Raw genomic sequence first — 25,000 nt, 5'->3', positions numbered from 1 at the left:
TAAAGTCCGGTGTGTGTAAAGCTGCTAAAGTGGACACTTGTTTTCTTTCCGCTAGTTTAAAAGAAGATGAATGTTACGGAAGTAAAGTAGATCAAAAACTCAAAACCTCGTACCATACTGATAGAATAAATCCTCCAGTCCAGGAGCCACGGGCTTCGTGTCGTTGCGTCCGAGGCGGACCTGAAGCGGGACGAGAGATCGGTCATACACAAACACATTTACATTACAAACACAGCATTAATCTGAGGCGGATCCATCTTTAAACCAAACGTCTGATGCACAATGAACACACTAGACTAGATTCAGTCAGAAAACAGTCGTGTTTATATTTCACAGGCAGATAAAAGACTCTTCTGAGGAAGAACTAGTTCATGAGCTTCATCACATTAAATCAGGAAGATAATCGTTATTTTCAGATCCTTTTCAGAAAATATTTTTTTTGTTATTATGCAAATGTTTCTGAAATGTGATTGTTTACATCTGTGTAAGGTTACGGTTTATGGTCTAAAAAAAAATGAATGAATCTTTCTAAACTCTAGAATAGATCATTATTACACTGAAAACAATCTAAGCAGGATTTACTTTAAAACTACTAGTAAATTTCATAAATAATTACAAAGAAATGGCAAGTAACACACTGAGGCAACATTCTTTCACATGCGACCTTCTGCAGTGTTAAAGTGCCCCTATTAATGATTTATGGGATATTATCATTCATGTAGTGAGTAATAAAGCTGTTTGTGAATATAAAAGCTCTGCTAAGTTTTAAAGATTAAAGATAAATGGAGATTTTGTGATTCTGAACTGAAACGAGTCAGTAATTCAGTCTCACTTCCTGCTGTAGGTTTGTAACTCATTAGCATAATGCCCGCCTCTGGTCCTGATTGGCTGAGCAGCGTCTCTTGGCCCCGCCCTCAAACACTAGTGTATCTGAGACTGGAAGAGTTTGGTTCGTGTTGTTCGTGTCGAGAAGACGCTGTTCTCCACTGTGATGAGATTGAGACGTGAAACCCACGCCATCGTTACTGTTCGTATCACTGTGATCAAGAGCTGAGATTCAGATATGATAATGAGCGTTCTGACCAATCAGAGCAGAGCAGCTCTCAGAGAGGCGGGGCTTAGAGAGACTGACTCCTCGATGGAAGCGTTTCAGACACTGAGAGGAAAGAGCTGAAGCTGCAGTGGAGATTATGAGGACATTAGTGTGTTTAATGTGTGTGAAGCTGTTATAGGAGCACTTTAACAGATTCGAGAGGAGAGCGTATGCGAGGTTAAACACGTCGACCGCTGCAGGATGGAACGATTATAATGAATTGAAGACATTACGAACACGCTGTCATCAGATTAGCTGTCGGATGTCAGATCAGGTCAGACACATACGTGGCTCTGAAAGCGTGTGCAGTCGTCACTATCATCATCAGAACAATACATGGGTCTGTGTCCCATCGTGATGATCCACGGTCTCTGCGCTCGATTCTCAGGACGGGACGCCTCCTGAACCAAACACACACACACACAACACTATTATAACACATGCGGTTAAAGGTGGAGAAAGTCGTTTTTGAAATATGCTGTTGGCCAATGTTGATGTAACACTGTAATCTCCCTCTTGCTCGTTCTCTCTCTCCTCATACGCCCCCTAATGCTGATTGGCTACACGTTTGTTGTTGGTGTCGGACCGACTAACTTCCAAACAGCATATTTCAAAAACTACTGATCCCACCTTTAAACAGAACACAACGCTTCAGGTTTCATTTGTTCACGTTAGTTAACCACATGCATTGCTCATTTTTAGTTAATGCATTGACTAATGGGCCCTTAATGTAAAGATTATGCCAATGATCATCGATCTGTGTGTTCGTACCTCGAGATCCTTCCGTAGCCACTCGTACTGTCTGAACAGCAGATCAAGGCCGTATTCCAGATAGAAATAGACTTCAGTGGAAAAGGAGATGATGTGAGCGGGACCGACGTTCCAGCTACACACACACACACACACACACACACACACACACACACACACACACTTTTAAACATGCTTCATTGTTCAGAGCTGGACTCTCTCTGTGTTTAAAGCAAAACTTTTTCCAGCTTTCTCTCATGATAACTCGTACCTGTACCACAGATTCTCCGTGTGTCCCGGCATACTGAAACGACTCCGGTAGTGGGAGAAATTACTGGAAGAAGAATAAACACAGACAGACTGAAAACCACAGCGACTCACTCATCATGTGAAACAAACGCCAGCGAGAAACACACCAACACTCTCGAGTTTCATCCGGCTCATAAACATGAGATACGGGTGTGTGTTTAAACACTGACAAATTCAGGGTCAGTGAATGGAGAGGGTGGGGGTCAAAGGTTAAGAGGTCAGGGGTCATTTCCGTCGTGCAGGGGTCGTAAGGTCAAGGCTAGGAAAACAACAGACGTTTGCTGCATTACAAGGAAAAATTACAGTGCAAAAACCACTTCCATCCATAATCAATCATGTTTAACATCAGTGTTTCTGTGAGTTATTGAGGTAAATCCACAGGTTTGGTACATTTTGTTTTATTGATGGTAATATCATATATCCATACTTGTAAATGGAAAATATGTAAGCCCTCCTTTAATATATGCCTAAGTGAGTTTGTGGTCAAATGTTTCTGAGTTTCAAATGTTTCAAAAAACACAATAGAAAGTCTGAAACTCTGTTTCTCTTTGTCAAAATATTGACTGGTTTAGTATATTTGCCTTTGATGTCTATATCAGCTGTTAGTCTTCATCCTTGCTCCTCTTTTTATTCAAACTGTGTGTTAGTCTCAATGGAAGTCTTACTTTGTTGATTGTTCCCTGTCTTATGTACATTCTGCAATAAAAACAAATCCCCCGGTTTGTGCTTCCCTCCAGTGGTCAGTGGTCAAACTGCACACACGACTTCACTGAAACACATGCGTCTGGTGAATCATTTACTCTGCCGGGCAAATGTTTGGAATAATGACGATTTTTAGCACCGTTAGGACACTTTCACTCTGGAAATCTGGCTAATTTCTGCCCTCAACATGACTGTAACCTGGCTAAAGTCCCGTAATGCCTGTCCTCCTGAAAGACACTGAGGTTGAGATCAGGTTGAGGATAAGAACAGGTTAAACACTCACAATGCCGACTCGTGGTTTCCCGGACAGGTCATGTACGGTGTGTAAGCAGCGATGGACTGGATCTGCTTCATGAACTCATCACCGATCCTACCGTTGTCCTGAGAGAACACACACACACACACACACACACACACATTACAGACCTTATTCAGAGCAGCGCCACGACAGGTATGAAAGCGAGGCTGTGAGGAACAGACTTACTGTGTTTGTAAAAAACTGGATAAAGCTTCTAGATCACTTAAAATTTTCATATTTATATAATTTCAATTTACATGGAGCTTTTTGCCTCCTGAAATTTCTCAGAAAGATATTTTTGCAGTGTTTCATCCGCAGAACAATCCAAAAACACATGAAATAACAGAACAAGCCAGTGATGGACGTCTATCCCTCACAGCCTCACTGCTGCGAATAAGGTTTATGTAATTATATTAGTCTTACACTTGGTCAACAATCAAAAGGATGAACCATGAAAGATGATAAAACTGACACTTTATGAACAATAAAACTGACATTTTCAACAATAAAATTGACACTTTTTAAATGATAAAATTTACACTTTTAACCGATAAAATAGAAACTTTTTAACTGATAAAATAGACATGTTTACTTTTAACCGATAAAATTGACACTTTTAACTGGTAAAATTTACACTTTTCAACCGATAAAATTGACACTTTTTAACCGATAAATTGTACACTTTTTAACCGATAAAACGAACACTTTTAACTGGGAAAATTGACACTTTTCAATCGATAAAATTTACACTTTTTAACCGATACAATTGACACTTTTTAACCAATAAATTGTACACTTTTTAACCGATAAAATTGACACTTTTTAACCAATAAATTGATACTTTTTAACCGATAAAATTTACACTTTTTAACCGATAAAATGTACACTTTTAACCGATAAAATGTACACATTTTAACCGATAAAATTTACACTTTTAACCGATAAAATTTACACTTTTAACCGATAAAATGTACAAATTTTTACTGATAAAATTTACACTTCTAACCGATAAAATTGACACTTTTAACCAATAAAATGGACACTTTTAACCGATAAAATTGACACTTTTAACCAATAAAATGTACACATTTTAACCGATAAAATGTATACATTTTAACCGATAAAATGTACACTTTTAACCGATAAAATGTACACTTTTAACCAATAAAATGGACACTTTTTAACCGATAAAATTTACACTTAACCAATAAAATGTTCACATTTTAACCGATAAAATTTACACTTTTAACCGATAATATTTACACTTTTTAACCAATAAAATGAACACTTTAAACTGATAAAATGGACACCTTTTAACCGATAAAATGTAAACTTTTTAACTGATAAAATAAACAATTTTTTACCGATAAAATTGACACTTTTTAACGGATAAATTGTACACTTTTTAACCGATAAAATGGACACTTTTTAACCGATAAAATGGACACTTTTTAACCGATAAAATTTACACTTTTTAACTGATAAAATAAACAATTTTTTACCGATAAAATTTACACTTTTTAACGGATAAATTGTACACTTTTTAACCGATAAAATGGTCACTTTTTAACCGATAAAATTTACACTTTTTAACCGATAAAATCGACATGTTTTAACTGACAAAATGGACACTTTTTAACATAAAATAAATACATTGAATACAACATGTTGGATACCAAATGCATCGATGTCATGTAATGTTAATGAAACCGATCCATCATTGAGCTGATCTGGAAGCCTCAGTCATGACAGAATCCAATCAGATCCATCTATTTTCCAGACAGCCAGCGTGACACTTTCATAACCATAACTGAACTCAAATTCAGAGGTTTTGGGAAAACTGTGTCGAGCATCAGGAGTTTCCAGACGCTCTCTGTGCTTCTACTGAACAACAAGCTTGTTTCTAGTTCATCTCAGATTACGATGTTATGAGAAACTTTACACAGTTGTTTCAAAATGATGCTGATCATCTTTAACACAGTTCGATTATGACTCAATCTGGCTGATTTTTCTTCTTTATTAAACATAGACGCCTTAAAGACACAGCAGCAAAAAAACTGCTTTTTTAAAGGGATCGTTGACTCAAATATAATCATTATCATCATTCACTCGTCAAACCTGTGTGACTTTCTTTCTTCTGTGCAGCATAAAAGAAGATATTTTGAGAAATGCCTCAGTATTTTTTGTCCATACAATAAAATGTCAATGGGGTCCAATTTTCCTTGATAAAGACATGTGTATTTTAATGACACGAATGCGAGTAAAAGAGGACAGAACGATCATGTTTGGCTGAACTTTGCCTTTAATTGTCAGTGTCAAAGAGAGAAAGTAAATGATTATGGAAACTAAACTATGACCTTTTGGGACATTTTTTTAAATATATATATATAAAACGGCTTTACAATGTACATACGGAAAGAATTCAGACTTTATTCTATGTGATTAGCTTGTTTATGATCGTCGTGACACTTGATGCATGTGAACAGACGTCACGTTAACAGCCCTTGATGAGTGTGTGTGTGTGTGTGTGTGTGTGTTTTCTTACCTCATCCATGTCATACGCAAAGTCCCCTGAGAAAACAATCACACGCTGTTATGCACTTTCACCACATGCCAACAACTCTGAGAAAGCTAGGGTCCACACTAGGACAGCGAGCCGCTGGTCTCACCGATGTGCAGAATGGCGTCGTACACACCCATCTGTGTCTCCTTCTGCAGCCGACTCAGAGACTGGGGGTTCTCATTGCCCATGTCTCCGAACACAGCGAATCTGGGGCTGAAACTCACGCTTTCATTCAGAGCGGTGAAGGAGAAGACATCACTCCAGCCAGAGTCACTGCCACAGTGATACACTGAAACACACACACACACACACACAGGTGAAGGAGAAGACATCACTCCAGCCTGTGAGAGCGACACGTGTGTTTACCGTTAATATGATTGAGACACAGGTGTAATATTGACGGTGAGTGCGACACGCGTGTTTACCGTTAATATGATTGAGACACAGGTGTAATATTGACAGTGAGTGCGACACGCGTGTTTACCGTTAATATGATTGAGACACAGGTGTAATATTGACGGTGAGTGCGACACGTGTGTTTACCGTTAATATGATTGAGACACAGGTGTAATATTGACAGTGAGAGCGACACGTGTGTTTACCGTTAATATGATTGAGACACAGGTGTAATATTGATGGTGAGTGCGACACGCGTGTTTACCGTTAATATGATTGAGACACAGGTGTAATATTGATGGTGAGTGCGACACGTGTGTTTACCGTTAATATGATTGAGACACAGGTGTAATATTGACAGTGAGAGCGACACGTGTGTTTACCGTTAATATGATTGAGACACAGGTGTAATATTGACGGTGAGAGCGACACGTGTGTTTACCGTTAATATGATTGAGACACAGGTGTAATATTGATGGTGAGTGCGACACGCGTGTTTACCGTTAATATGATTGAGACACAGGTGTAATATTGATGGTGAGTGCGACACGCGTGTTTACCGTTAATATGATTGAGACACAGGTGTAATATTGATGGTGAGTGCGACACGCGTGTTTACCGTTAATATGATTGAGACACATGTGTAATATTGACAGTGAGAGCGACACGTGTGTTTACCGTTAATATGATTGAGACACAGGTGTAATATTGACGGTGAGTGCGACACGCGTGTTTACCGTTAATATGATTGAGACACAGGTGTAATATTGACGGTGAGTGCGACACGCGTGTTTACCGTTAATATGATTGAGACACAGGTGTAATATTGATGGTGAGTGCGACACGTGTGTTTACCGTTAATATGATTGAGACACAGGTGTAATATTGATGGTGAGTGCGACACGTGTGTTTACCGTTAATATGATTGAGACACAGGTGTAATATTGACGGTGAGTGCGACACGCGTGTTTACCGTTAATATGATTGAGACACAGGTGTAATATTGACAGTGAGTGCGACACGTGTGTTTACCGTTAATATGATTGAGACACAGGTGTAATATTGACGGTGAGTGCGACACGTGTGTTTACCGTTAATATGATTGAGACACAAGTGTAATATTGATGGTGAGTGCGACACGTGTGTTTACCGTTAATATGATTGAGACACATGTGTAATATTGACAGTGAGAGCGACACGTGTGTTTACCGTTAATATGATTGAGACACAGGTGTAATATTGATGGTGAGTGCGACACGCGTGTTTACCGTTAATATGATTGAGACACAGGTGTAATATTGATGGTGAGTGCGACACGCGTGTTTACCGTTAATATGATTGAGACACATGTGTAATATTGACAGTGAGAGCGACACGTGTGTTTACCGTTAATATGATTGAGACACAGGTGTAATATTGATGGTGAGTGCGACACGCGTGTTTACCGTTAATATGATTGAGACACAGGTGTAATATTGACGGTGAGTGCGACACGCGTGTTTACCGTTAATATGATTGAGACACAGGTGTAATATTGACGGTGAGTGCGACACGTGTGTTTACCGTTAATATGATTGAGACACAGGTGTAATATTGATGGTGAGTGCGACACGTGTGTTTACCGTTAATATGATTGAGACACAGGTGTAATATTGATGGTGAGTGCGACACGCGTGTTTACCGTTAATATGATTGAGACACAGGTGTAATATTGACGGTGAGTGCGACACGCGTGTTTACCGTTAATATGATTGAGACACAGGTGTAATATTGACGGTGAGTGCGACACGTGTGTTTACCGTTAATATGATTGAGACACAGGTGTAATATTGACGGTGAGTGCGACACGTGTGTTTACCGTTAATATGATTGAGACACAGGTGTAATATTGATGGTGAGTGCGACACGTGTGTTTACCGTTAATATGATTGAGACACAGGTGTAATATTGACGGTGAGTGCGACACGTGTGTTTACCGTTAATATGATTGAGACACAGGTGTAATATTGATGGTGAGTGCGACACGTGTGTTTACCGTTAATATGATTGAGACACAGGTGTAATATTGACGGTGAGAGCGACACGTGTGTTTACCGTTAATATGATTGAGACACAGGTGTAATATTGACGGTGAGTGCGACACGCGTGTTTACCATTAATATGATTGAGACACAGGTGTAATATTGATGGTGAGTGCGACACGTGTGTTTACCGTTAATATGATTGAGACACAGGTGTAATATTGACGGTGAGTGCGACACGCGTGTTTACCGTTAATATGATTGAGACACAGGTGTAATATTGACGGTGAGTGCGACACGCGTGTTTACCGTTAATATGATTGAGACACAGGTGTAATATTGATGGTGAGTGCGACACGTGTGTTTACCGTTAATATGATTGAGACACAGGTGTAATATTGACGGTGAGTGCGACACGTGTGTTTACCGTTAATATGATTGAGACACAGGTGTAATATTGACGGTGAGAGCGACACGTGTGTTTACCGTTAATATGATTGAGACACAGGTGTAATATTGATGGTGAGTGCGACACGTGTGTTTACCGTTAATATGATTGAGACACAGGTGTAATATTGACGGTGAGTGCGACACGTGTGTTTACCGTTAATATGATTGAGACACAGGTGTAATATTGACGGTGAGTGCGACACGTGTGTTTACCGTTAATATGATTGAGACACAGGTGTAATATTGACGGTGAGTGCGACACGCGTGTTTACCGTTAATATGATTGAGACACAGGTGTAATATTGATGGTGAGAGCGACACGCGTGTTTACCGTTAATATGATTGAGACACATGTGTAATATTGACAGTGAGAGCGACACGCGTGTTTACCGTTAATATGATTGAGACACATGTGTAATATTGACAGTGAGAGCGACACGTGTGTTTACCGTTAATATGATTGAGACACAGGTGTAATATTGCAGGTGAGTGCGACACGCGTGTTTACCGTTAATATGATTGAGACACAGGTGTAATATTGACGTGAGTGCGACACGTGTGTTTACCGTTAATATGATTGAGACACAGGTGTAATATTGACGGTGAGTGCGACACGCGTGTTTACCGTTAATATGATTGAGACACAGGTGTAATATTGACGGTGAGAGCGACACGTGTGTTTACCGTTAATATGATTGAGACACAGGTGTAATATTGACGGTGAGTGCGACACGTGTGTTTACCGTTAATATGATTGAGACACAGGTGTAATATTGACGGTGAGTGCGACACGTGTGTTTACCGTTAATATGATTGAGACACAGGTGTAATATTGACGGTGAGTGCGACACGTGTGTTTACCGTTAATATGATTGAGACACAGGTGTAATATTGACGGTGAGTGCGACACGCGTGTTTACCGTTAATATGATTGAGACACAGGTGTAATATTGACGGTGAGTGCGACACGTGTGTTTACCGTTAATATGATTGAGACACAGGTGTAATATTGATGGTGAGTGCGACACGTGTGTTTACCGTTAATATGATTGAGACACAGGTGTAATATTGATGGTGAGTGCGACACGCGTGTTTACCGTTAATATGATTGAGACACAGGTGTAATATTGACGGTGAGAGCGACACGTGTGTTTACCGTTAATATGATTGAGACACAGGTGTAATATTGATGGTGAGTGCGACACGCGTGTTTACCGTTAATATGATTGAGACACAGGTGTAATATTGATGGTGAGAGCGACACGTGTGTTTACCGTTAATATGATTGAGACACAGGTGTAATATTGATGGTGAGAGCGACACGTGTGTTTACCGTTAATATGATTGAGACACAGGTGTAATATTGACGGTGAGTGCGACACGCGTGTTTACCGTTAATATGATTGAGACACAGGTGTAATATTGATGGTGAGTGCGACACGTGTGTTTACCGTTAATATGATTGAGACACAGGTGTAATATTGATGGTGAGTGCGACACGCGTGTGTTTACCGTTAATATGATTGAGACACAGGTGTAATATTGATGGTGAGTGCGACACGTGTGTTTACCGTTAATATGATTGAGACACAGGTGTAATATTGATGGTGAGTGCAACACGTGTGTTTACCGTTAATATGATTGAGACACAGGTGTAATATTGACGGTGAGAGCGACACGTGTGTTTACCGTTAATATGATTGAGACACAGGTGTAATATTGACGGTGAGTGCGACACGTGTGTTTACCGTTAATATGATTGAGACACAGGTGTAATATTGACGGTGAGTGCGACGCGTGTGTTTACTGTTAATATGATTGAGACACAGGTGTAATATTGATGGTGAGTGCGACACGTGTGTTTACCGTTAATATGATTGAGAGACAGGTGTAATATTGATGGTGAGTGCGACACGTGTGTTTACCGTTAATATGATTGAGACACAGGTGTAATATTGATGGTGAGTGCGACACGTGTGTTTACCGTTAATATGATTGAGACACAGGTGTAATATTGATGGTGAGAGCGACACGTGTGTTTACCGTTAATATGATTGAGACACAGGTGTAATATTGATGGTGAGTGCGACACGCGTGTTTACCGTTAATATGATTGAGACACAGGTGTAATATTGATGGTGAGTGCGACACGTGTGTTTACCGTTAATATGATTGAGACACAGGTGTAATATTGACAGTGAGTGCGACACGCGTGTTTACCGTTAATATGATTGAGACACAGGTGTAATATTGACGGTGAGTGCGACACGCGTGTTTACCGTTAATATGATTGAGACACAGGTGTAATATTGACGGTGAGTGCGACACGTGTGTTTACCGTTAATATGATTGAGACACAGGTGTAATATTGACGGTGAGTGCGACACGCGTGTTTACCGTTAATATGATTGAGACACAGGTGTAATATTGATGGTGAGTGCGACACGTGTGTTTACCGTTAATATGATTGAGACACAGGTGTAATATTGATGGTGAGTGCGACACGCGTGTTTACCGTTAATATGATTGAGACACAGGTGTAATATTGATGGTGAGTGCGACACGTGTGTTTACCGTTAATATGATTGAGACACAGGTGTAATATTGACAGTGAGTGCGACACGCGTGTTTACCGTTAATATGATTGAGACACAGGTGTAATATTGATGGTGAGTGCGACACGTGTGTTTACCGTTAATATGATTGAGACACAGGTGTAATATTGATGGTGAGTGCGACACGTGTGTTTACCGTTAATATGATTGAGACACAGGTGTAATATTGATGGTGAGTGCGACACGCGTGTTTACCGTTAATATGATTGAGACACAGGTGTAATATTGACAGTGAGAGCGACACGTGTGTTTACCGTTAATATGATTGAGACACAGGTGTAATATTGATGGTGAGTGCGACACGTGTGTTTACCGTTAATATGATTGAGACACAGGTGTAATATTGACGGTGAGTGCGACACGTGTGTTTACCGTTAATATGATTGAGACACAGGTGTAATATTGACGGTGAGTGCGACACGTGTGTTTACCGTTAATATGATTGAGACACAGGTGTAATATTGACAGTGAGAGCGACACGTGTGTTTACCGTTAATATGATTGAGACACAGGTGTAATATTGACGGTGAGTGCGACACGTGTGTTTACCGTTAATATGATTGAGACACAGGTGTAATATTGACGGTGAGTGCGACACGCGTGTTTACCGTTAATATGATTGAGACACAGGTGTAATATTGATGGTGAGTGCGACACGTGTGTTTACCGTTAATATGATTGAGACACAGGTGTAATATTGATGGTGAGAGCGACACGTGTGTTTACCGTTAATATGATTGAGACACAGGTGTAATATTGACGGTGAGTGCGACACGTGTGTTTACCGTTAATATGATTGAGACACAGGTGTAATATTGACGGTGAGTGCGACACGTGTGTTTACCGTTAATATGATTGAGACACAGGTGTAATATTGACGGTGAGTGCGACACGTGTGTTTACCGTTAATATGATTGAGACACAGGTGTAATATTGACGGTGAGTGCGACACGTGTGTTTACCGTTAATATGATTGAGACACAGGTGTAATATTGACGGTGAGAGCGACACGTGTGTTTACCGTTAATATGATTGAGACACAGGTGTAATATTGATGGTGAGTGCGACACGTGTGTTTACCGTTAATATGATTGAGACACAGGTGTAATATTGATGGTGAGTGCGACACGTGTGTTTACCGTTAATATGATTGAGACACAGGTGTAATATTGATGGTGAGTGCGACACGCGTGTTTACCGTTAATATGATTGAGACACAGGTGTAATATTGATGGTGAGTGCGACACGTGTGTTTACCGTTAATATGATTGAGACACAGGTGTAATATTGATGGTGAGTGCGACACGTGTTTACCGTAAGCGGTGCCGGGCCTCAGGTCTTCCAGCGTGACCCGGTGGACAAAGACACGTCTGCGCTCGAGTCCTTCGTTAATGAAGACGGTGGAGTTTCCCTTCGCCGAGCGACTGAAGAGCGTCCCCCCCCACACCCCGAACTCCACCACACTCTCCGTCTCATTGGCTGTGGACCATGTGACCAGCATAGAGCCCGACACAGCTGAGAACACACACACCATCATCATCATCATCATCATCATTCTCATCATCAACATCAACATCGTCGTCATCGTCATCATCATCATCATCCTCATCAACATCATCATCATCACCATCATCATCATCATCCTCATCCTCATCAACATCATCCTCATCCTCATCAACATCATCCTCATCATCATCCTCATCAACATCATCACCATCATCAACATCATCACCATCATCAACATCATCATCCTCATCAACATCATCATCATCATCCTCATCATCATCCTCATCAACATCATCATCAACATCATCAACATCATCATCATCATCATCACCATCCTCATCAACATCCTCATCAACATCATCATCAACATCATCATCCTCCTCATCATCATCATCATCCTCCTCATCATCATCAACATCATCCTCATCAACATCGTCATCAAAAAATAAAAAATAAATAAAAAAACATCAAAAAAATTATAGTATCTTTAAATATATTAAAAGTATATTAGCATCATGCTTTTACCTATTTTCACAATGCAACTTTTAACACACTTTAAAATAATTGTACTTTACAATATTTGCACAAATTATTGGCTTATTCTAAATACTACACATTGCACACTTTGTCTTCAATAACAAATGCACATTAATAAACAAATAATTCTTAGCTATACTTTGTACAATATACGATTGTATCCTATAACATTTTCAGCACAGTTAAAAATACACCTAAAATATATTTTTAATAAAGTGCAAATAAATACACTTTTAAAAAATAAACATATTTTTTTTACTTCAAGTATATTTCTAGAAAAGTATATTTGCAATGTACAATTGAATATATTTAAAATACAATAAAGTATAGTTTAGTTTGACCTGGAGCTCTCACCTGGATACGAGATGTGCACCTGCTCAGGCTGAGTTCCTGCGGGCGGCACGGCGGCGGCGGAGCCACAGAAACACAGAAGAAGAAGAAGTGACATCATCAGGACCTGAGGGTCACATGATGCGGGTCACATGATCAGACACCAGACTGTGCAAGAGTTCACTGAACAAAAACACTGCAAATACACAGATCACATGTGCAACAGGAGAACCAGAGATGACAGAAATAATGATTTTTCAAGGTTACTTCAATGTTAGGACAAAACATTCTTGAAATAATGTTTCTGGAAGGTTCTTATAATATTACTAACATGTGATATACATTCCAGTAATGTTGAAAAGAAACATTTTTCTTAGCTAGATCACAACTTCCTTAATGTCTGAATACCTTTGTAAGTTATACATTGCTCTGAATTTTTTAATGCAGAGATTAATTGACGGAGGACTGTATTAATCCACCAGTGACAAAACTGAGTTAAATCATCATGACATAATTTATCAAACATTTAACAAACTGTATATTACAGATAACCTTCAATACACATATAACCAATAAATACGACGTGAATTTAAATGAACAAACGCTAAAATAACCCAAATACACATCTAAACAACCACTAGATACCATATAAATAAACCCTAAATTAATAAACACTCGCGGCTAAATATATAAGCAGTCTTTACAGATGAAAACATTTAAAGTTAAACTAACAAACACGCAATTGATCTCACGAACCTGCTGGTTTAATGTTGATTGGTGTGTGTGTTTCCTCAAACTCCCTCAGCTCAGCTGCTGGTCACATGACCGGTGTTTACTCCGTCAGATCACGTGACGCTCCTTTCCCACGTGTGCGCGGCGACGTGCGCGCTCACGTCATTGTTTGTTTCGGTTTTGCCCTGCAGACGCTCAGTAATGTCGCGTTGTTTTTATAAAAGGACTTGAGGAATAACTAACACTGATTACATTGTCTGAGAACAACAAAAAAAACTTAAAAAAAAAAAAAAATCTGTTTGTAATTCTCAAAAAACGTGTTGATACTTTCAGTTTTTATTGCTTTGATTACCTTCTCTATTTCTTTCAGCTCAAAGCAGCGTTTGTAGCTCTGCTCTGTGTGATGATTGACAGCTGTCAGTCAGTGAGATCAGCGCGTGTAACAGCGACTCCTGGCGGCGCATATCAGCTTTACAGCGAGTGAGGAGCTGAGGATAAAACTAGATCAAAATCACATTCACTAAAGTTTTTTTTTTATCAATTCGATTATTTTGCAAGTATTATAATTTTTTTTTTATTTCTGATATTTCTTGGTTTTCCAATTCCATGCATATATATTACTGTTATATATATATATTATCACAGTTAATTACTCCTGTAGAGAAACTTACTCAAAACTGTGTGGACAAACACACTCTCTCACTCACACACACACACGCACGCACGCGCACACACACACACACACACACACACACACACACACACACACACACATAAACGCACTACTAGGGACCATCATAAAACTACACAACATAATTTGTGAAGAAACGAAACAAAGAAACAAGAAAAACTTTTATTTATTTATTTAAAGTTTTATTCATTTTTCTTTAAACATGTATAATACTTTAGAATTTTATAAAGTACTTTACAGGTCTCATTTGTTAATGAAACTAACATGAACTAACAATCAGCAACATTTTTTTACACAATAAATTACCTTTGTTAATGTTAGTTCACAGATACAACTTTTGATCTTAAAAATGTATCGGTAACAAACATGTATAAATATTGTTCACTGTTAGTTCATGTTAATATTAATTGATGGACAAGAACAACCAATGAACAGTTAATAAATGATTAATAAATACTGTAACAGATGTATTGTTTGCTCTGTTAGTTAACTAACAATAACTAGTGGAACTTTATTGTAACATGTGACCAATGTAGGCGAAGCAGCTTGAATGATTGTAAAGGTTAATACACATATAAACACATATAAACACAGATGTTTGACTGACAGAAATATTGTGTTCTGAAATATTGAAATACTAGCTCTTTATTCACTAGAAGTCACGGCCGTATTAATCTTTGATCTGCGCCTCGGAGCCCCGCCCCTTACACTCGAAGCCCCACCCCTCACACCCTGAGCCACGCCCACACTGGCCCTGGCTCCTCCCCCTGCTCTCCCGTGGCTTTTAGGCGGAGAGAAGAACCGGGTCACGATCTCTGAGACGTCAGGAAGATCCTGGTTTGAGTTCAGCATGTTCATCGACTGCTCCATCTCCTTCAAACGAAAGAACATCATCAATAACGATCAAACGTATGGAAGCGCTATATTATAAAGCCTCGTTCATTCGCTCAAACATGATTCTCAGCACATAGATGTAGACGTAGACGTAGACCTAGACATAGATGTAGACATAGACGTAGACGTAGACCTAGACATAGATGTAGACATAGATGTAGACATAGACGTAGACATAGACGTATACATAGATGTAGACATAGATGTAGACATAGACGTAGATGTAGACGTAGACATAGACGTAGACGTAGACCTAGACATAGATGTAGACATAGATGTAGACATAGACATAGACGTAGACATAGATGTATACATAGATGTAGACATAGACATAGATATAGACATAGATGTAGACGTAGACATAGACCTAGACATAGATGTAGACATAGACGTAGACGTAGACCTAGACATAGATGTAGACATAGACGTAGACGTAGACCTAGACATAGATGTAGATATAGATGTAGACATAGACGTAGACATAGATGTAGACATAGATGTAGACGTAGACATAGACGTAGACATAGATGTAGACATAGATGTAGACGTAGACATAGACGTAGACATAGATGTAGACGTAGATGTAGACGTAGACATAGACGTAGACATAGATGTAGACATAGATGTAGACATAGACATAGATGTAGACGTAGACATAGATGTAGACATAGATGTAGACATAGACGTAGACATAGATGTAGACATAGATGTAGACATAGACATAGATGTAGACGTAGACATAGATGTAGACATAGATGTAGACATAGATGTAGACGTAGACATAGACGTAGATGTAGACGTATACATAGACGTAGAAATAGATGTAGACATAGATGTAGACATAGATGTAGACGTAGACATAGACGTAGATGTAGACGTATACATAGACGTAGAAATAGATGTAGACATAGATGTAGACGTAGACATAGACGTAGACATAGACATAGATGTAGACATAGATGTAGACATGGATGTAGATATAGATGTAGACATAGACATAGATGTAGACATAGACATAGATGTAGACATAGATGTAGACATAGATGTAGACGTAGATATAGATGTAAACCTAGACATAGATGTAGACATAGATGTAGACATAGACATAGACATAGATGTAGACATAGACATAGATGTAGATGTAGACATAGATGTAGACATAGACATAGATGTAGACATAGATGTAGATGTAGACATAGATGGAGACATAGATGTAGACATAGACATAGATGTAGACATAGACATAGATGTAGACATAGATGTAGATGTAGACATAGATGGAGACATAGATGTAGACATAGACATAGATGTAGATGTAGACATAGATGTAGACGTAGACATAGACAGACATAGATGTAGATCTAGACACAGATGTAGACATAGATGTAGACATAGATATAGATGTAGATGTAGACATAGATGTAGACATAGATGTAGACATAGATGTAGACACAGATGTAGACATAGACATAGATGTAGACATAGATGTAGAACTAGACACAGATGTAGACATAGATGTAGACATAGATGTAGACACAGATGTAGACATAGATGTAGACATAGATGTAGACGTAGACATAGATGTAGACATAGATGTAGACACAGATGTAGACATAGACATAGATGTAGACATAGATGTAGACGTAGACATAGATATAGATGTAGACATAGATGTAGACGTAGACATAGACATAGATGTAGACATAGATATAGACATAGACATAGATGTAGACATAGATGTAGACACAGATGTAGATGTAGACATAGATGTAGACATAGACGTAGACAGATGTAGACTTAGACAGATGTAAACTTAGACAACTTAGATGCCAGAGACACTTAGAACAGGGGATCACATGACAGACATGAAACATAACCAAATCGTGACACTAGAACTGTATTCTAGAGCTGCTGTAAGCCAAACACTCTCTGTTACTGTAATCTCCTGTTATCACTGTAAAGCTGCTGTGAAACTCTACACTGTTACAGCGCTGTATAGATGAAGACTCAACTTGACTTTATAAATAAAGTTTGACTGATTACCCGCTTCATCTCTGGATCACTGGAGTTCATGACTTTAGGAAGGAGAACGATGATGAGGAGAGGAAGAACCATCATCAGAACCTGAGGGAACAAGAGCACAGCAAACGTCACACGGCTGCGGGAAGTGACCGGACCGGACCGGACTGGACCGGTTCTGCAGAGACGCACCATCGGGTTCATGAGGAAATCGGACCAGATCCAGGTCTCCCGCTGGATGAAGTATGAGTGCAGGCCGAGGCATCTCATCTGGAGAGGGTACGGGAGTCGGATCACCTCTGATGTTCTGATGTAGTCGACCACACGAGCCCTGTGAGCCACGCACAACTGTATTAAAATGCTCATAATCAGATTTCAGTTACTTTTTTATTGATTACATTATTACACACTAGTCACGCAGTAAATTATTCATGCAACCCTTTTATGATGGATAGATGCAGGGCTGGCTCTAACCCTTTGGTTGCCCTAGGCGATATTGAGTTTTGCGCCCCCCCCCCCCCCCCCCCCCTCAAAAACTTAAACAATAAATTGTTCATACAAATGCTACAAAGAACGTTCAAGGATATTTATATCATAGTTGCATTGTACACTATATTTTATCTGACCATAAATAACTTTTAGTAGATAAATTACAACTACTACCACCACTAGGCCTACTATTATTACAATCTATTAGTCTGCTACAAGGTTAAGGGGGTTTCGGGGTATTTCCCCGTAAGAAAATTTTGTGCATTTTAATGTTAAATTCATCAATCTGGTGCACTTTGAGAGTTCAAAACTAAAAGCTCCAACCCATATTCAGTGTGCAAATTGAGCAAAGAAAAATTCAAACCTCTTTTAATTACAGCGCCTGTCTACATTACACTACTACATAATAATAGATATAATATTAATCCCATGACAGTAATTGCCATAGGCTATATTGTAAAACAAATGCACTGAAAAATAAAGGAAACTTTCATGAGTATTGTACAAATTTCTATACTTGAAAGTAAGTTATATATTTGGAAGTAACCCAGCGCCGCCAATTAAGCAAAACAAAACAAAACGAAACGAATGGGCCACCGATGTACGAGTTTTATGGGCCGTTAAGACAAAAATAGAAAAATAAAAGTATGAGATGTATCGGCCCAAAAAGCACGTCGGGCCGCGGGAATCCCCCGGTTGTCCCGATGGCCAGAACATTTGACATCTTAATGGATGAGATGAGAAGACTTACCTCTATACTGGGCTTTCTTTTTCTCTTGTTGCTTTCTCCGTTTCGTCCCTGTGCACCAGAGGGTTTAGACCGCTTCATTTTCGATCAGCGCGCGCAGCAGCCGAGCACTCGCCTAACGTAACCATAGAACGTAACGTAACGCAACTAACCCCCGCCCCCCCTTTAGGAAATGATCGACAATAATCATCCATTCAATCTAATAATCAGGTTGACAAGTAATTAAACGTATGGCTGAGGGGCGCCTTAGGATGATCATGTTTAATAAATATGTTTTTGTTTCGCTTGTCATTGTAATTCTATGATTAATGGGAAGTAGGCCAGGGGCGACACTAGAGGGCGCCCGCGCCCCCGACACATTTGTCGCCCTAGGCAACCGCCGGCCCTGGATAGATGCACTTTTATCATGGATAGATGCACTTTTATCATGGATAGATGCACTTTTATGATGGATAGATGCTCTTTTATGATGGATAGATGCACTTTTATCATGGATAGATGCACTTTTATGATGGATAGATGCACTTTTATGATGGATAGATGCACTTTTATCATGGATAGATGCACTTTTATGATGGATAGATGCACTTTTATCATGGATAGATGCACTTTTATCATGGATAGATGCACTTTTATCATGGATAGATGCACTTTTATCATGGATAGATGCACTTTTATCATGGATAGATGCACTTTTATCATGGATAGATGCACTTTTATGATGGATAGATGCACTTTTATGATGGACAGATGCACTTTTATGATGGATAGATGCACTTTTATGATGGACAGATGCACTTTTATGATGGATAGATGCACTTTTATCATGGATAGATGCACTTTTATGATGGATAGATGCACTTTTATGATGGACAGATGCACTTTTATGATGGACAGATGCACTTTTATGATGGACAGATGCACTTTTATCATGGATAGATGCACTTTTATCATGGATAGATGCACTTTTATCATGGATAGATGCACTTTTATGATGGATAGATGCACTTTTATGATGGATAGATGCACTTTTATCATGGATAGATGCACTTTTATCATGGATAGATGCACTTTTATCATGGATAGATGCACTTTTATGATGGATAGATGCACTTTTATGATGGACAGATGCACTTTTATGATGGATAGATGCACTTTTATGATGGACAGATGCACTTTTATGATGGATAGATGCACTTTTATCATGGATAGATGCACTTTTATGATGGATAGATGCACTTTTATGATGGACAGATGCACTTTTATGATGGACAGATGCACTTTTATGATGGACAGATGCACTTTTATCATGGATAGATGCACTTTTATCATGGATAGATGCACTTTTATCATGGATAGATGCACTTTTATGATGGATAGATGCACTTTTATGATGGACAGATGCACTTTTATGATGGACAGATGCACTTTTATCATGGATAGATGCACTTTTATGATGGATAGATGCACTTTTATCATGGATAGATGCACTTTTATCATGGATAGATGCACTTTTATCATGGATAGATGCACTTTTATGATGGATAGATGCACTTTTATGATGGACAGATGCACTTTTATGATGGACAGATGCACTTTTATGATGGACAGATGCACTTTTATCATGGATAGATGCACTTTTATCATGGATAGATGCACTTTTATCATGGATAGATGCACTTTTATGATGGATAGATGCACTTTTATGATGGACAGATGCACTTTTATGATGGACAGATGCACTTTTATCATGGATAGATGCACTTTTATGATGGACAGATGCACTTTTATCATGGATAGATGCACTTTTATCATGGATAGATGCACTTTTATCATGGATAGATGCACTTTTATGATGGATAGATGCACTTTTATGATGGACAGATGCACTTTTATGATGGACAGATGCACTTTTATCATGGATAGATGCACTTTTATCATGGACAGATGCACTTTTATGATGGACAGATGCACTTTTATGATGGATAGATGCACTTTTATGATGGACAGATGCACTTTTATGATGGATAGATGCACTTTTATCATGGATAGATGCACTTTTATGATGGATAGATGCACTTTTATGATGGACAGATGCACTTTTATGATGGACAGATGCACTTTTATGATGGACAGATGCACTTTTATCATGGATAGATGCACTTTTATCATGGATAGATGCACTTTTATCATGGATAGATGCACTTTTATGATGGATAGATGCACTTTTATGATGGATAGATGCACTTTTTTGTGCTTCAATTGTTGGTAGCAATTCACTGCCATTATAAAGCTTGGAAGAGCCAGGATATTTTTTAATATAACTCAGATTGTATTTGTCTGACAGAAGAAAGTCATATACACTTAGGATGGCTTGAGGTAGAGTAAATCATGGGCTATTTTTCATTTTAAAGTGAACTACTCCTTTAATAATAAAAAAAGGAATGTATCGTCTTTCTCTTTGTATTTTTAGATCAATATGATACAAAATAAATCCTATTTAAAAATCTATGTGGGTCAAAAGTAATCAAAAGTAGTAAGAATACATTCCCTGAAATGTGTAATCTAATAGATTACAATACTAACTACAATTTTCCTCATGTAATTTGTTAACAACTACCAGCACTTCACTTCACCCGTCGTAACTGATTTCAACACGCATTAAAGATCTAACGCTCCTCTATGAGTTTGAGTGGTTAGTTTTGCACAAACAGTGATGTGGCCTTATGTAACAGTGTTTTACAGCAGAAGTTTAACATCCACACACACCTCATCTTCCCAGTAGCCGTGATGTCGACTCGCACAGGCTGGAATCTGTAGGTTGGAGAGGAGATTTCCAGAACATACGATCCCGACGGAACGTCACTGACTGAGAATCCTCCATCTTCTCTGCAGAAATGAGCAGGACACAAATACAACGTTGTGCCGATGTTCCCATTAAATCATGAAACCGTTATTTATGAATGTTCTTTAAAATCTCGCAATTCTGACTTTATTTCTCAGACTTGCGAGATATAAAGTCGAAATTCAGACTGGTTTTTGCTTTTATATCTCCCAATTGCGTGTTATAAAGTACAGTAGAGGTTTATATGTGTTTATATCTCGCAATTCTGAGGGGAAAAAAATCTGAATTTTGAGTTTATTTCTCGCAATTCTGACTTTATAATAGAAAAAAAGTCAGAATTGTGACATAAAAAGTCGCAATTACCTTTTTATTTTTCATTCTGTGGCGGAAACAAGCTACCATACAATTCTTACATTATAACTGTCGTCTTTTAAAATGTTTTATTATGTGGCAGAAACAAACTTCCATATGTTCCTGCTATTTTTGCGAATCAAATAAGAACATTCTGGGAACGTTAGGGGAACATTACTCAAACCTAAAGAGATTGTTCTACTAGCGTTAAGAACACATTTCTGGCTAAACAACAGAACGCTAGAATGTCCGCTCTGGGATCCACACACTAACATTCCCAATACATTCTGACGACATACTGGGAATGTGAGGGGAACGTTATCCAAGCCTACAGGGAATGCTCTAACTTTCCTGGCTAACCAACAGAAGGTTTCTGGGAAGCAAAAATTGTTAGCTGGGATGGAACAGAAACCTTATCATAACGATGAATCATGGTCTCGATCACATGTCTCAGGCAGTGTTGGGGAAACTCATTACAAGTAACTTGAGTTATGTAATCAGTAGTAATCAATTACTAGTAAAGTAACACATTACTTTTTCAATTTACAACAAAATATCAGAGTCACTTTTTCAAATAAGTAACACTAGTTAATGTTTCACATGTATTGGCTCTCCTGTCCTCATGTTAAGAGAAATAAAGTAAGGTGTAAGGTGTGTGTGTGTGTGTGTGTGGCAGTGCGCTGTGTTGTTGAGAGAAATAAAGTAAGGTGTAAGGTGTGTGTGTGTGTGTGTGTGTGTGTGTGTGTGTGGCAGTGCGCTGTGTTGTTGAGAGAAATAAAGTAAGGTGTAAGGTGTGTGTGTGTGGCAGTGCGCTGTGTTGTTGAGAGAAATAAAGTAAGGTGTAAGGTGTGTGTGTGTGTGTGTGTGTGTGTGTGTGTGTGTGTGGCAGAGCGCTGTGTAAACATGATGGTTATTTTAGTTCTAGACTAAATGTGAACATGCATTTACTCGTCTCACTTGAACAAAAACATTCAGTATTCCTCAAAATGAATAAAAACAATAAAATGCAATACTTTATGTTTGTAATCTCACTTTATTAACCAATGTCTTTGCTGCTGACCCCTCAATGATCTAATTCAACCAAACTAATAATCAAAAATTACTTTAGATCTACTGTACTCTACCTCTACTGTACTCTACATCTACTGTACTCTACTGTACTCTACCTCTACTGTACTCTACATCTACTGTACTCTACTGTACTCTACTGTACTATACCTCTAATGTACTCTACCTCTACTGTACTCTACTGTACTCTACCTCTACTGTACTCTACTGTACTATACCTCTAATGTACTCTACCTCTACTGTACTCTACTGTACTCTACCTCTACTGTACTCTACCTCTACTGTACTCTACTGTACTCTACCTCTACTGTACTCTACATCTACTGTACTCTACATCCACTGTACTCTACTGTACTCTACCTCTACTGTACTCTACATCTACTGTGCTCTACTGTACTGTACTCTACTTTACTCTACCTCTACAGTACTCTACTGTACTCTACCTCTACTGTACTCTACCTCTACTGTACTCTACTGTACTCTACCTCTACTGTACTCTACATCTACTGTACTCTACATCTACTTTACTCTACATCTACTGTACTCTACTGTACTCTAGCTCTACTGTACTCTACCTCTACTGTACTCTACTGTACTCTACCTCTACTGTACTCTACATCTACTGTACTCTACCTCCACTGTACTCTACTGTACTCTACCTCTACTGTACTCTACATCTACTGTGCTCTACTGTACTCTACCTCTACTGTACTCTACTGTACTGTACTCTACTTTACTCTACCTCTACAGTACTCTACCTCTACTGTGCTCTACCTCTACTGTACTCTACCTCTGCTGTACTCTACTGTGCTCTACTGTACTCCACCTCTAATGTGCTCTACTGTACTCTGCCTCTACGGTACTCTACATCTACTGTACTCTACTGTACTCTTACCTCTACTGTACTGTACCTCTACTGTACTCTACATCTACTGTACTCTACCTCTACTGTGCTCTACCTCTGCTGTACTCTACTGTACTGTACTCTACTGTACTCTACCTCTACTGTGCTCTAATGTGCTCTACTGTACTCTACCTCTACTGTGCTCTACTGTACTGTACTGTACTCTACTGTACTCGGCCTCTGCTGTACTCCACTGTACTCGACCTCTACTGTACTCTATTGTACTCTACCTCTACTGTGCTCTAATGTGCTCTACTGTACTCTACCTCTACTGTGCTCTAATGTGCTCTACTGTACTCTACCTCTACTGTGCTCTAATGTTCTCTACTGTACTCTACCTCTACTGTACTCTACTGTACTCTACTTTACTCTACCTCTACAGTACTCTACCTCTACTGTGCTCTACTGTACTCGACCTCTGCTGTACTCTACCTCTACTGTACTCTACTGTACTCTACCTCTACTGTACTCGACCTCTGCTGTACTCTACCTCTACTGTGCTCTACTGTACTCTACCTCTACTGTACTCTACCTCTACTGTACACCGCTGTACTCTACTGTACTATACCTCTACTGTACTCTACCACTACTATACTCTACTGTACTCTACCTCTACTGTACTCTACCTCTACTGCACACCGCTGTACTCTACTGTACTCTACCTCTACTGTACTCTACTGTACTCTAAG

At 39.0% G+C, this 25,000-nt stretch overlaps 2 protein-coding genes across 4 annotated transcripts in view; both read right to left on the bottom strand.

Annotated features, from left to right (window-relative positions):
• The window catches only part of acp7 (acid phosphatase 7, tartrate resistant (putative)), a 17,637-nt gene extending 3,221 nt beyond the window's left edge, over positions 1–14,416 (bottom strand). Inside the window, exons 1-10 of the mRNA XM_056236733.1 lie at positions 14,327–14,416; positions 13,595–13,697; positions 12,512–12,712; positions 5,822–6,004; positions 5,698–5,723; positions 3,138–3,235; positions 2,115–2,177; positions 1,865–1,979; positions 1,381–1,494; positions 114–180 (exon numbers count right to left, since the gene is read on the bottom strand). Of these exons, the coding sequence (XP_056092708.1) occupies positions 114–180; positions 1,381–1,494; positions 1,865–1,979; positions 2,115–2,177; positions 3,138–3,235; positions 5,698–5,723; positions 5,822–6,004; positions 12,512–12,712; positions 13,595–13,691 (964 nt within the window). The 5' untranslated portion in view covers positions 13,692–13,697; positions 14,327–14,416. The remainder of the gene's footprint in view (positions 1–113; positions 181–1,380; positions 1,495–1,864; positions 1,980–2,114; positions 2,178–3,137; positions 3,236–5,697; positions 5,724–5,821; positions 6,005–12,511; positions 12,713–13,594; positions 13,698–14,326) is intronic.
• Positions 14,417–15,578: 1,162 nt separating this feature from the next.
• LOC130071842 (ER membrane protein complex subunit 7-like) overlaps positions 15,579–25,000 on the bottom strand; it is a 12,056-nt gene continuing 2,634 nt past the window's right edge. For 2 of the 3 annotated variants that reach the window (XM_056236739.1, XM_056236740.1), the window contains 4 exons: positions 21,913–22,032; positions 18,099–18,237; positions 17,931–18,011; positions 15,579–15,866 (listed from right to left, as the gene is read on the bottom strand). In XM_056236739.1, the coding sequence (XP_056092714.1) occupies positions 15,639–15,866; positions 17,931–18,011; positions 18,099–18,237; positions 21,913–22,032 (568 nt within the window). In that variant the 3' untranslated portion in view covers positions 15,579–15,638. The remainder of the gene's footprint in view (positions 15,867–17,930; positions 18,012–18,098; positions 18,238–21,912; positions 22,033–25,000) is intronic. The other variant, XM_056236741.1, reaches the window with a different exon arrangement.

This window comes from Rhinichthys klamathensis, unplaced genomic scaffold (assembly GCF_029890125.1).
Source record: "Rhinichthys klamathensis goyatoka isolate OS25496 unplaced genomic scaffold, OSU_Roscu_1.1 h1tg000462l_1, whole genome shotgun sequence".
Lineage (NCBI taxonomy): Eukaryota > Metazoa > Chordata > Actinopteri > Cypriniformes > Leuciscidae > Rhinichthys > Rhinichthys klamathensis.
Note: the sequence above shows the minus strand (reverse complement) of the source record. Positions and strands in the feature narration are given on the sequence as shown.